This window comes from Dreissena polymorpha, chromosome 9, assembly GCF_020536995.1.
Source record: "Dreissena polymorpha isolate Duluth1 chromosome 9, UMN_Dpol_1.0, whole genome shotgun sequence".
Taxonomy (NCBI): Eukaryota; Metazoa; Mollusca; class Bivalvia; order Myida; family Dreissenidae; genus Dreissena; species Dreissena polymorpha.
In genome coordinates this window covers 46561099-46574410 of record NC_068363.1, presented here as the reverse complement: position 1 = coordinate 46574410, position 13312 = coordinate 46561099, and the positions used below count along the sequence as shown (strand labels likewise).

The 13312-nt window shown below is 36.3% G+C and overlaps 1 protein-coding gene across 1 annotated transcript; it reads right to left on the bottom strand.

Annotated features, from left to right (window-relative positions):
* Nucleotides 1–7761: 7761 nt before the first annotated feature.
* Nucleotides 7762–8454, bottom strand: LOC127846010 (dentin sialophosphoprotein-like). Its single transcript, XM_052377191.1, has one exon. The coding sequence runs from the start codon at nucleotides 8452–8454 to the stop codon at nucleotides 7762–7764; it is 693 nt and encodes a 230-aa protein (XP_052233151.1).
* Nucleotides 8455–13312: the final 4858 nt, after the last annotated feature.

Genomic DNA, 13312 nt, shown 5'->3' with positions numbered 1-13312 from the left:
CCGTATTAATTTGTCCCGCCACTTGAAGCGCTGTTGTCCAATCAAATGACACCCTATGATGCTGGGAGGGGAAGGCAAGTCACGCCCACTTCACGCGAGACTTGTGCGATCGCGTTATAACGCCGGGGTAACAGGTGTCGCTACAAACAATACTTAATTTATGAAAATCGTGCTCGAAGCTAAATACATCGCATCGATTCCCCATTTCTGGATTCAAATCAGCCTGAATACGCGAAGGTGGCTCAAGCAAGGTGTTGTTTAAATAACATCCTTTAATTGACACGCGACAGAAATTTGCCCAATTTCGTCGCATAAAGCTGCGCAATGAAATCGACGGGCACGTATGCATGTGATTTTAAACAATTTCAGGACAAGCACAAAAGTCGAATGCATTCATATTTTAACAACGACACGCGCTAGTCAGGTGAAAGGTAATCTATAGAATATTGAAAAAAGCGACGATAAGAAAGATTGTATGCAGATAACGTTCGCTAATGAAACCTTTATTTGATAATAAAATAGGAGCCTGCACCTGTAGCAAAGACCGAACCCATTGGCTAGCAGTCGCGCGACGAGTTTCCCATCATATCAATTAAAATGTTTCATAATAAAATGCTCGTTTTAATGGCCGTCAATTAAAGTACAGGTGAAATGTTTGATTCCTAAGCGTGTAAGAGGCGTAATACTGAAGTGGCACATCATATTTTTAGTAGACAGACGCTCGTTATCAACGCCGGTAATCGCAGGTTGAATGACAAAATTAGCCCATCGTAATGACACCTAATGTGATTTAGGATCAGGCGCGTGCACGCAGCTCTCAGCCGTAAGTTTATAAATAATCATCTGTACGATGACATGGAGGAAAGTCACTCTCAGGAGAAGGGTTTTGTATACTTTTTTGTAAAATATAATATATAATATTTTGTATATCATCATCATCATCATCATCATCATCATCATCATCATCATCATCATCATCATCATCATCATCATCATCATCATCATCATCATCATCGTCATCGTCATCGTTATCGTCGTCATCATCATCATCATCATCATCATCATCATCATCATCATCATCATCATCATCATCATCATCATCATCATCATCATCATCATCATCATCATCATCATCATCATCATCATCATCATCATCACCACCACCACCACCACCACCATCATCATCATCATCATCATCATCATCATCATCATCATCGTCATCGTCATCGTTATCGTCGTCATCATCATCATCATCATCATCATCATCATCATCATCATCATCATCATCATCATCATCATCATCATCATCATCATCATCATCATCATCATCATCATCATCATCACCACCACCACCACCACCACCACCATCATCATCATCATCATCATTATTATCTTCTTCTTCTTCTTCTCCTTCTTCTTCTTCATCGTCTTTACCACCACAACCACCAACACCACCACTTCTTCATTGAAACAAACACAACTTCAACTAACAACAATATAACCGGAAACATCTCCTTCGACATTTTTAAAACTCGGCGGTTTTCAGTCTCGACACTATCCGATACCGACCGACGATGGTAAACACATCGGAAAATAGTGTCCAATTTAACACGCTGTCACAATTTGACAAGGGACGCATTTAAGACACTTTAAGCACTTAAAAAATAAATTCCTCATTAGAATCGACGTTCAAAGGCCAACGTCGCATTCCTTTAAAAGAAACAGCCAGCTCCGTGGCGCATAATGAACGTCTGCCTCTTTTGTTGTTATGGCAACGCGTATGCCCTTGTTCGACAGGTGCAATGTGGAATAGTGACTGTGTGAAAACAGAGCGGACATTTGCTGTACAATGCGAACGCAACAATTGGGTCGGTATTACCCCATTTTTGTCTGGGATACGCTTCAAATGTGCAAAGAATTTTCATTCAAATCATTGTTTACACTGTGTGTGCACCGGAGTGGTATTCATGGCTCAAAAATGACTTCCTCTGATTTAAGATGACTTTGAACACATTAGAGAATCTTTATTAATTTGAATCGTTTCATTATTATGTTAAGTGTTATTTTAAAATGTTTGCGCACGAAATGGAACTCGTGGGGCAACATCATATGAACATGTTAAATTCTCACACATACATTAAATAACGTTGCTAATAATTAAACAAAGCGCTAGAATTATAATGTATAAAATGTATCTGTTCTTAAGGCTAGTGTGTCGTATATTCGACTATCACTCTCGTTTATATGTTTTTCAATGATATGAACTGTCTTTACTTCAATCGTACTGTTTGTTTTGTTAGGTAGTATATGTATCAATTTAATCTATATTCGTTATTCATTATAAGCAATATTTAGAATTTGTATTTTTAGTCATATTTCCCATGACACGTTTTAACTTCTTAAAAATAATCAATTTAACATTCACATTATGATTTTCGTTGATTTTTGCGTGAAAATAAGAATTGTGCATTAATGTTAAATTATCATGGCACTATTTTCATTGCAAATGACTTCCGCCGGCTGACACCCAGTGATTACGCCATCCTGTATTCATCCGCAAGATGTGACACTTGTCCTCCATAGAACAAGTGCAGCTGGCGACCAAAGCTTTGTATCTGCCTTATAACCGTATAACGAGTATTTGTGGGAGAAAAAAAACGTCATATGCTTAAAGTCGACACCTTGCAAAGTTATTAAAAAACAAATGGCCATGTACAATACGTCCAGGACTAAATGGAACAATCGTTGTCGACACGACACTATTCAGTTGTGCGGTGCAAAAGTGTCAGTATTGAATGCGCATGTTCTTTCTTGTATAGAAGCTGAATGGAAACTGAATTCATTACTAGACGATATTTATCATCATTATATTACACACAGAAACTATAGGGCCAGATTAGTTAATATTTCAGAAAAACATCTCTAGTTTGAAGTGTTTTTGTTACAACAAGCGATTGTGAATTTCAATTTTAAGGAAATCTAAAGGGAATATGAAAATATTTTATTATTTTAGAGTTGAACAACGATTTATTGTTAAATCTTTTTATATTATAACATGACGTGACAACATATTCTACCATAACATTTTTAAGGGCTAACTGTATTTAACAGCAACGGAAATTTATTCGAGTTAAATATTGTCAATCAAACTAACAACGGACTGCTTTTTCTTTGTCAATACATATAACAATATAAGTATCGTGTACACAACATAGTTAAAATAGCACGCAGACATTACTTAAATGCTTGTGTGTGTTCATGTTATGTAAACATATTAATCTAAAGTCATTAAAATGGAAACGTCGCATAGTCGGTTAAAATAATTATACGCGGACTGTGCTAATTTGGTATAATATTCATCGACGACCATGGATTTGCGTGAGTAACCTTTTTACCGCGGGACAGGTTCGCGACAGGTGGACCTTGAGAGCACTTATCACAATTTCAACACTTCACAACCTCGCATAAGATTTATTGCTACTCCAAAAGCCGGTGATTTGAGCAATAATCATTACATGTATTTGTGATTTAAGGCCTGTAGCTTTCACATAGCGAAAGTCGCGGTGAGTAAGAATATTAAGGGAATCGATCGAATAATAGTTACTTGAATTAGAAATGTTTCTCTATATTAGTTTATAACAGACATTTTCGCAGCGTTCTCTGAATTGTGTCGAATACTTTTAATAATTTGAAATAGAAATTTATATGTGTTTGACTTCCTTTACATTTTTCTTATGTGTTCAACGTCTGCTAGAACTTATAAATACACATTTATAATATTAGCTTGAATACCATTTATACTTTAATAGATTAAATTACATTGCGCACAGGCTAATCTGGGACGACAATGTCTGCCTAAACTGGATTTTCTTTTAGAAAAGACTGCCTTCAAACGAAAAATTCCATAAAAGCGGAGGGTGTCATACCTGATATGCCTGTGCCGACTTCGCAGACTTATCTGTGACGACACATTACGCTCACGAATTAAGCGAGGTTTCCATTCAGCGAGGCTATAATACATAATTAATAATGTTCAATCAAATATTTTTTAAACAACTGGCAATCTTGTTTTACTTAAATAATGAATTGTTATCAATAAATATCTAAGTTAATTATCCCGAGAAATGTGCACATCAAACATTTCGAAAACGGATCTGGCTGTTTTTAAAAATGTTGCCATACTTTTATGTACCGGTACTTGGTTTACAATTTTTTCGAATGGTAAAACATACAATAATGAAACAGGTGTGTAAGCATTAATATAATACTTCTTTAAGTGCAATGTCAAGACCGCGTGTTTAACTTGTGATAATTGGAAAATTGTTGTTGATGGGCTGATAAACAACGATGCATAAAACATTAAAATGAATTTGTATTTATTGTTCAATGTATGCTTTTTTGTGGGCACGATGCAACTCTGATGGTGGGGTTCGGGTGCAATCTGACATTACTTCTGCCGTTCGGGTTATAGTCTCACAAACGAGCGGTGTACGTTTTAGAAATTGCATCTACCGATACGTTCTACGTTATTAACCCATATTTGCCTAGTGGACTCTCCCATCCTTCTAAATTGGATAAATTTATTTATAAAATTAGGGATGTCTGGTAAATTTATTTCTATATATAGAATATATCTTACAGAAATTCTTTTAAGCAAACAGCGCAGACCCTGATGAGACGCCGCATCATGCGGCGTCTCATCTGGGTCTACGCTGTTTGCCAATGCCTTTTTTTCTAGACGCTAGGCATAAATGGGCTAATAACACTGCGTTCTCGACTCAGAATAGAGCGGTCTTCAACTCGAAATGACCCAACACAAAAACATGCAAAACCACAGAATAGAGCGATTGTCAACTGAAAATGACCAACCACAGAACATTAAGAACAAAAGCAAAAGCCTCCCACCACGCCAACAAACCCATCGACAATAACACACAACAAGTACATGTATCCCACAAACACTCACAAAAGAAGTAAAAAGCAACAAAATAACACAAACATGAATGAAAAACATCGAACAACCACAAAGTATCAAACACTACTAAGAAAAAAAAGTAAACAACAATTTAAAACAAACGATTTAGATCTAGCTAGATCATGGTAGAGAACACTGTTTCCGAACCAGTTTGACATGTTGACGTAAAGCTCGACCCTTGCCATCAAGTACTTACAAGCCAGGAGACCGTTCGCCATGAGTACGGGAATTATAATTAACCGGCTATCAAGTGTCACTGGCCAAAGATTTATGGTGGAATATTGTATTTGTGACAAACAATTAAAACGACTGTTAATTTTTCAAGTTCGCACTCTTGGCGTGGACATTTAGCGGACAGGGAGATAACATTAACCACTTGACACTGGCAAAATGGCAGTAATAGGTGTTAACATGGTGGTAAAGTAACAGATAAATGTGCGCTCGCACCTGCAGCTTTCGTACCAATAATTAAACATACCTGCTTCTTTTCCAGCGATTCATCATTCAAATACATGGACGGGGCTATTTTTTTGTTTCACTGTATATGATGTTGTGAAGATATTCAACCCAGCCCAGTGTGAAACTGGTTTTACGCATGTTTTCGGGAGAAGCGCGAATCGCCTTATACCGTAAATATGAAGAGTTGCTATAATTGGAACACAGTAATGGTTAATTATTAATACTTTTACAGCTTTTTGGTTTTAAAATATGATAATGTCTTTGTGTCAACCTGTTATTTGTGTTTTAAAACGAATTCACGGCTAATTAATATTAAGGCAACGAAGCTCTGTATCATTAAATGCTTGAATGCAAGATTCTATCATTCCATTGTTAACTAGCGATTTAGACGACAATGCGATATTTGTATAATATACCTTAACGTTAATTCGAATATAACACGTTCATTTTATCAATCGATATTCAATTATGTATTCAAATTATTCCATTTTTTAATCAGCAAAGTTTTCTGTTTTACCGTTGTCGCAACATTGTTTTGAACCGTCAAAAAAGGCGTTGCGTTTTATTTTGCTGTTCCGCATGTGATCACAGCAGACCGTTGAAGAGATAACAATCATTAAGTACAATGAATTTATCTATGCGGGACACGTCAAATATTACTAATAATGGGCCATTGTTATTTCTTTAAATTATATTTTGTGCAACTTCCAAAACATAGACGCATTGTATATCACTAAATCGAAATCTACAGTATAATATTGACTCGATTGTGGATATTGTAAGGTTATTGTTCATATTATAAAAGGCTATTTTCTTAAACTAGTTCTCGTTCATAAGCAGAATGATTCTGGTTAGAACAGGTCCTAAGGAAAATGGTGGAGATTTTGTGAGTCCAAGGGTTAAATATTCATTACCCAAGTCATCGGGAGTATTTCAGAATAATATGTACTTTGTGTTTCTGGGGCTCTTGTCTGCTTCGTTGTAATTTTAATTTTAATAAAGATGTTTGTTCGCATTTTTCGTTGTTTTTATTGCCTTGCGTCCATGTTTACCCAAACCAGAATATTTACCTGCTCATTTTGGTTTAGTTGATATTTTACAACATAGACACATTTTGTAAAAAGTAATTAAAAAAGCAAACAAAAGTAAAACTAATTAGGACACTATTGTAATATAAACGTTTGGCAAAATTGCTTGACAAATATGCACTTACTATTTTTTTATTCTGCGCATTGCGTTTCCATCTGACAATTAAAAAAGGAATAATATTTTCTTCTTTATATTTTATTTCGTTTGCTTGCTTCAAAGTTGAGCAAATTTCGATAGACAACTGGTCTTGCCTTAATGCAATTTTCATAATCCTGATATTAAGTAGTAAATATGTTGCCTCTCAATGGCTAGCGATGGGAAAGCTGAGATTCCCTATATATGCATTTACAAGTTTCAGGGACTAAAATGTTCAATGGAATAATGGCATGTGTGTTTCTTTGCTGTTTTAATCGTCACTGATATATTTATTTGATGACATAATGAGTCGTGTTCTGAGAAAACTGGGCATAATGCATGTGCGTAAAGCAAAGATCCAATTAAGGCGGAAAGTGTCGTCCCTGATTAGCCTGTGCGGACTGCACAGGCTAATCTGGAACGACACTTTACGCACATGCATTAAGCCCAGATTCTCAGAACGCGACTCAAATAGTCTTCTCACATTCGTTCCTTAACTACTGCGTTTTCGGAGCCTTTAATCCTCGCCAGTTTGTATGTCTATTTTAAAATTAAGGGACTTAAAAATCTCGATCATACTTAAGTAGGTGCCTCATAGGCTTTAAACTTGCATAAAACTTTCAAAATATATGAGCTGTGCTCTGTGAAAAGCGGATTTTATGCAGTCCGCACATGCTAATCAGGGACGACACTTTCCGCTTTTATGGTATTTTTCGTTAAAAGAAAGTCCCAGTTTAGGCGGAAAATGTCATCACTGATTGCACAGGACTTAATTGGGACGACACTTTACGCACATGCAATAAACCCCCTTTTCACAGAGCGCGGCTCCTATACATGTTGCATAAGATCGGAATCTTTACGAACGAATCCGTAGGACATAAAATAAAACGTTTGTTGCTGTTATTTACATATGTTTCTCAGTTTTAACGTTCTAGTGCCATAAATAATGCCATAAATATTTAAAGTATCAAATATGATTTTCTTTCACTTTTATCAAACTTGTGGAGTCGGAGTCATTAACAACACACAGCACTTTTTTATCACTATATCAACACAAGAGACGACAAGCACAAATACAGACACAATTAACAATTACAACAGTATCACTGGCTCTTTGGCGAATGACACGAGCACTCTCCTGGAGGAGCAGCAGCCGCCTCGACATTTCCGGTTGCACTGCCGTCGTCATAAACAGCAACATCGACACCAGCAGCAGAACTAGTAGCACTGCTGTCAGTATCGTCATCATCAACAATTGCGACACCAGCAGCAGCACTAGTAGCACTGCCGTCAATTTCGTCATCATCAGTAACATTGACATCAGCAGCAGCATTAGTGGCACTGCTGTCATTATCGTCAGCATCAGCAACAGCGACACCAGAAGCAGCATTAGTAGCACTGCTGTCATTATCGTCATCATCAGCAACAGCGACACAAGCAATAGCAGCACTTCTGTCATGATCGTCATCATCAGCAACATCGTCATCAGCAGCAGCACTGGTAGCACTTTTGTAATTATCGTCATCTTCAGCAAAAGCGACACCATCAGCAGCCCTTGTAGAACTGCTGTCGTTTTCGTTAGCATCAGCAACAGCGACACTAGCAGCATCACTAGTTGCACTGCTGTCGTTATCGTATACAATTGCATCAACGACACCAGCAGCAGCAGTAGCAGCACTGATGTCATTATCGTCATCAGCAGCAACAGTGACACCAGCAGCAGTATTAGACGCACTGCTGTCATCATCGTCATCTTTAGGAACAGCTACGTCAGCATCAGCACTTGTAGCACTCATATCATAAGCGTCATCATCATCAACATCGACATTTTTTTACTCTTGGTACAAAAAGGTCAAAACACAAACTCATTCTTTTCTTCAAAATGGTCAAAGGTCTTAGTCCAGAATATTTGCCCTCAATGTCCCCACAATCAGTTGGTGAGCGATCTTCAAGATCGTTACGTAATTCATCCCACTTAGATTGTGTTCGGTCTAGGACTTCTTTGTATTAAAATTCCTTATTGCCCTCAACAATTTCTGCTTGGCATTCACTTCCAGACGAAGCAAAACTTGTTGATAACATATGTGATTTTAAAATGGCCCTTGATATTAATAAACCTCGTAGTAATCCATTGTTTTGTTATGGTAGGCGAAGACAACAAGTGTTGCACACACGTCTAAGAACTAACTGTAATTCTCTTAAAAACATTTATAATAATTATATTAAATTTTATATAATAGAAATCTAGTTCCATCGCCGCTTTGTCAATCCAGAAAAATAGAAGACACGACTCACTTTTTTCTGATCTGAACTTTACATGCAAATTTAAGATTTATTTTAGTGAGAACTATAGAACCATACACGGATATATCATTGCGCACATTATTGTATGGCGATGATAATCCTTCCCGTATAAATAATTTAACTGTGTTTGATGCAGTCCATAGTTTCATCGAAGGCTCGGGAAGGTTCGGGATGGTATAACTATCGGTTCTCTATGTTTTAACATTTTCTTTTCTTAAAAATTATTTATTTGATTCTACTTTGTTTTCTTAAATACACTGTTGCAACATTTCAAAAAAGAATTTTGATTCTAATGATACTCACATACTTGTTTAACCTCGAAACATTACTGATTGTTTTGTGTTTAAAATGTAAATTACCGTAACTATGTTTGTTAATATATTTCTGGGGAAAGGAACCCTACTAGCTTTGCTACCGTTCAAATCCTATAAACGCAAATGTTTGTAACATATCTTGTTAACACATTCTATAATAAATATGTTTAAACCAACAGCGACACCAGCATCATCACTAGTAGCACTTCTGTCATTATCGTCATCATCAGCAACATCGTCACCAGCAGCAGCAATATTTGCACTGCTGTCATTATATAATCATCAGGAACAGCGACACCAGCAGCACTAGTAGCACCCCTGTCATTAGCGTCATCAGCAGCAACAACGACATATGTAGTACTAAATGCACTTCGCGCGACATCACCACCACCACCAAAACCACCACCACCACCACCACCACCACCACCACCACCACCACCACCAAAACCACCACCACCACCACCACCACCACCACCACCACCACCACCACCACCACCACCACCACCACCACTACCACCACCACCACCACCACCACCATCATCATCATTTGCAGCAGCAGCTACATCAGTAGTTCTGGTTGCACTTCTCCCAATACCAACATTACTTGCATGATCGGCGTTTATAGTGCTAGATACACTAACCCTATCATCAGCAGCAGGAGAAACATCAATCAGCACCAGCTGCACCGGTAGTAGCTTAACAGGAGCAATGCCACACCAGTTGAAAAAAAGAAGAAGTGAAATGCTAGCCGCAGATTTAAGAACAGTTCAATTAAAGGCCAGTCTTGCTTGAAACGGTATTGATACCGTTGTCTCTCTAACTTTTTGTATAGTGTAGTGTAGATGTGGTTCATCCGAGTTTCAAAATTGTAGATATTAAATATATTTTTTTTATTAAGTTCCCTATGATATGTAATAATTCCGAATATATTTATCAGTGGCACTGGATTGGTCATTGTCGGCTCGGGTACTACTTGCAGAATACGTGCAGAATATCTTGTTTTACCATTATGAAATGAATTTTTAGCTTGATGTAAGTTATTTACGTAACACATAAGCAATGATTTTAGGAATACTTTGTAATTTAATAAAGACTGAGAACTTAGATTGAAAATTGAAGCATATGTATATTTTGTTTTTTAATTGACCAAATGTGTGAACTACACTCTTTAAGATAACACACTGCGGTCATAAAAAGACGTCAAACACATTTAAAGAAAATGGACGCACATTATCTGTTTTACCCATTTAATTTTGATGTCGTGAAATCTCTGTTGAAATCAACGCCAACGGGATAACTGGCAAGTAACGAGAAAACAACAACAAAAACACAACAACAGCACCAAAAAAATATTATTTAACTAAAAAGTATTAATATTAAGTTCGACCATTGAAAACCCATCAGTATCTCGGTAAAGCAACACTGACCAACTTTATCCAATTCATTTTTTCATTAAAATAATAACGGTTGCAGAGGGGTAATCAAATGATAGTCAAGATGGCGACGCCCATGCCGAGGAAGGTATTTTTCGCCATGTTACACCCCTAAATACTTGTATTAAAATTTTAAATTCCGCTCACTTTCCAGCCATATCAGCAAGAAAGCTACTAGCGTTTTTTTTTCGTATTTATATAGGTTTTTGTGTGACGTCACTAGAGGGGTTTTCCGTTACTAAAAATAGATTGGCCGTCAACTTCTTGATCGCGGCCAATAACATTGTATCAGAGTAAAGGTCGTCGGAAGACTTAATACTTACAATTTCACAAAACAAAACTATAAATACCCGTATTCTATTTTAAAATAAGAATTTAATAAATGATATTTCAAAAATAATAAAACATATAATAATTTGAATATTATTATAAGTGGTGTGGATGCGATAGTGTTATTTTTCATCAACGATTGAAATTTAGTGTAAGGGGTGCATTGAATCAGTTATAAAACAAAGCCCTAAAATAGCTCAATACATTTCAATCTTGAAATGTATTTTTAATTTTCTTTTACATTGAATGAATTTTCGTTTCGTTAACATTGAATGAAAATATTAATAAATTTAAGCATTCAACTTGAAAAAACACCTGCATATTTTGCAAATTGAACTGTCTTTGCATGTACACGTACATTGAAAACTCGTCTGTAGTGATAATGAGCGATACAAATCTAGCATTTTATGATATCATTAATCTACACATTTAATTTATTTAACGCAAGTATTTTATATCCCTATAATGACCAAACGCGATTGCTTGTTTTCATGATGATGTTTCGAACACTGCAGTTACGCACGATCTTTACACATTATAGCAGAGTTTACATTTGCAGGTACCCGTTAAATACGTTAATTGTGTAGCAGTAAATGTGTACAATATTTTAAATGTATAGTTATTTAACACTTTATTATTATGTTTAAACTGGCTAACATATATACTTAATAGTTCCTAGCTGTTAATCCATTTCGGACAAATGTCTATTTTTAAATATGTTCAAATATTTTATTAAAGCAACTGTTAAGTTTTTGACTTAATATGTCGAGAGATGACATGGAGGTATCATAAATTGTGTTTTATGACCAGACACATGTGGTTTATGCAGAGACCCCATACAGAGTCATACAAGTATAGGTCCCTGGGTTTATGACACATTGTTTTCTTAGTAATTGTCTGGACAGTATCCGATCATATCGAGATTTGTGATCAATAAAGAAAGGGGCAATTAAACACTGGGTTAAAATGCTGAAACAAAGAGTGTCAAAATTGGTGTGAACAATTAAATAAAAAACATACACATTTATCAAGAGGATTTAGTAAATCTGTAACAAGGTAAGTTTTTACAGACAAATAGGTTCAAATCAGTTTCTAGATGTTGATTACATAAAATCAATCAATTTGTTGTTTGTTTTCGTCCTTATTTGTGTTCGTTCATTGGATTCGATTTAATCTGAAAGAATTTCAATTTCGGAGTATTTTTTGTTCTTCAAAAGGGTCGCGAATATGTTTGTAACCTTATCACGCTTCATCAATGCAAACAATAGCAGAATGGCCGCAGTTTTGACGGCCAAAATTTGAGCATGCGCAAACGTGACGTCATTATTGGAATCCCCAAACCCTCCTATTCTCTTTATCTGGACTTTACTCGCTGCGAAATTTCTGAACAGAATGACCTAATTACAGCCATGCTAAGAAAAGTCGCGGGGAGTAAAGTCGAGATATAAACAGAATTATAATACGAAATAACGCTCATCACCTTTTTCTTTAACTGATAGGGCTGGGAATTGAGCGTCATTAAAAAAGAAAAGAAAAAAGGCATGGAGGTCGCCATGTTGACTATCACGTGATTACTCCCTATGGGTTGACACAGTATGTGGTCTTGAAAGGAATTACCGGTAAATTACTTTAGCTTTGTGTGTACCAATAGATATATGGATATTTCCACGTAGCATTAATTTTAGTCAATCTCCTCGCATAGTTGTCGTTCCTTGCTCTCACATTAATCTCTGCCATCACAAGAAAATCCTACCAGGTTTGGTAGAATTTCATTTTTGTTGTTTAAGCATTATATTATGAAAAGTAATACCATTTTTTTATATTTTGAAAATAGTGTATTAGTTTAAGTTCACAATAAAAAATAAATTAGATAAAATATAAAAGTAAAAGAACAACGGTAAAATTATTGTACAACGTGGCTAGGTTATCATCACGTGGTTGGTTATGAAAGCAGGGATTTATGGTGTACCACTTGGGTCAAAAGTCAACAAGACCTTCTAGGTTAAAAGAGAAATGTACTTTGACGTACAATATTTTAATGCCCCCGAAGGAGGGCATATAGCGATCGCACTGTCCGTCTGTCTGTCTGTTTGTCCGTCACACTTTTGCGTTAAGGTTTCGAAAAATGCTCATAACTTCTATGTCGCTTCAGATGTAACCTTCATTTTGGTATGCATGTGTATATAAACAAGGCCTTTCCATACGCACAAATGTTTGACCCCTTTGACCTTGACTTTGAACTTAGCGTGTAGGTTTTGAAATCTGCGTTTAGG

Bases quoted from the DNA above. Each gene is read 5' to 3' on its own strand.
- LOC127846010 (XM_052377191.1), bottom strand. From the start codon at position 8,454: ATGAGTGCTACAAGTGCTGATGCTGACGTAGCTGTTCCTAAAGATGAC.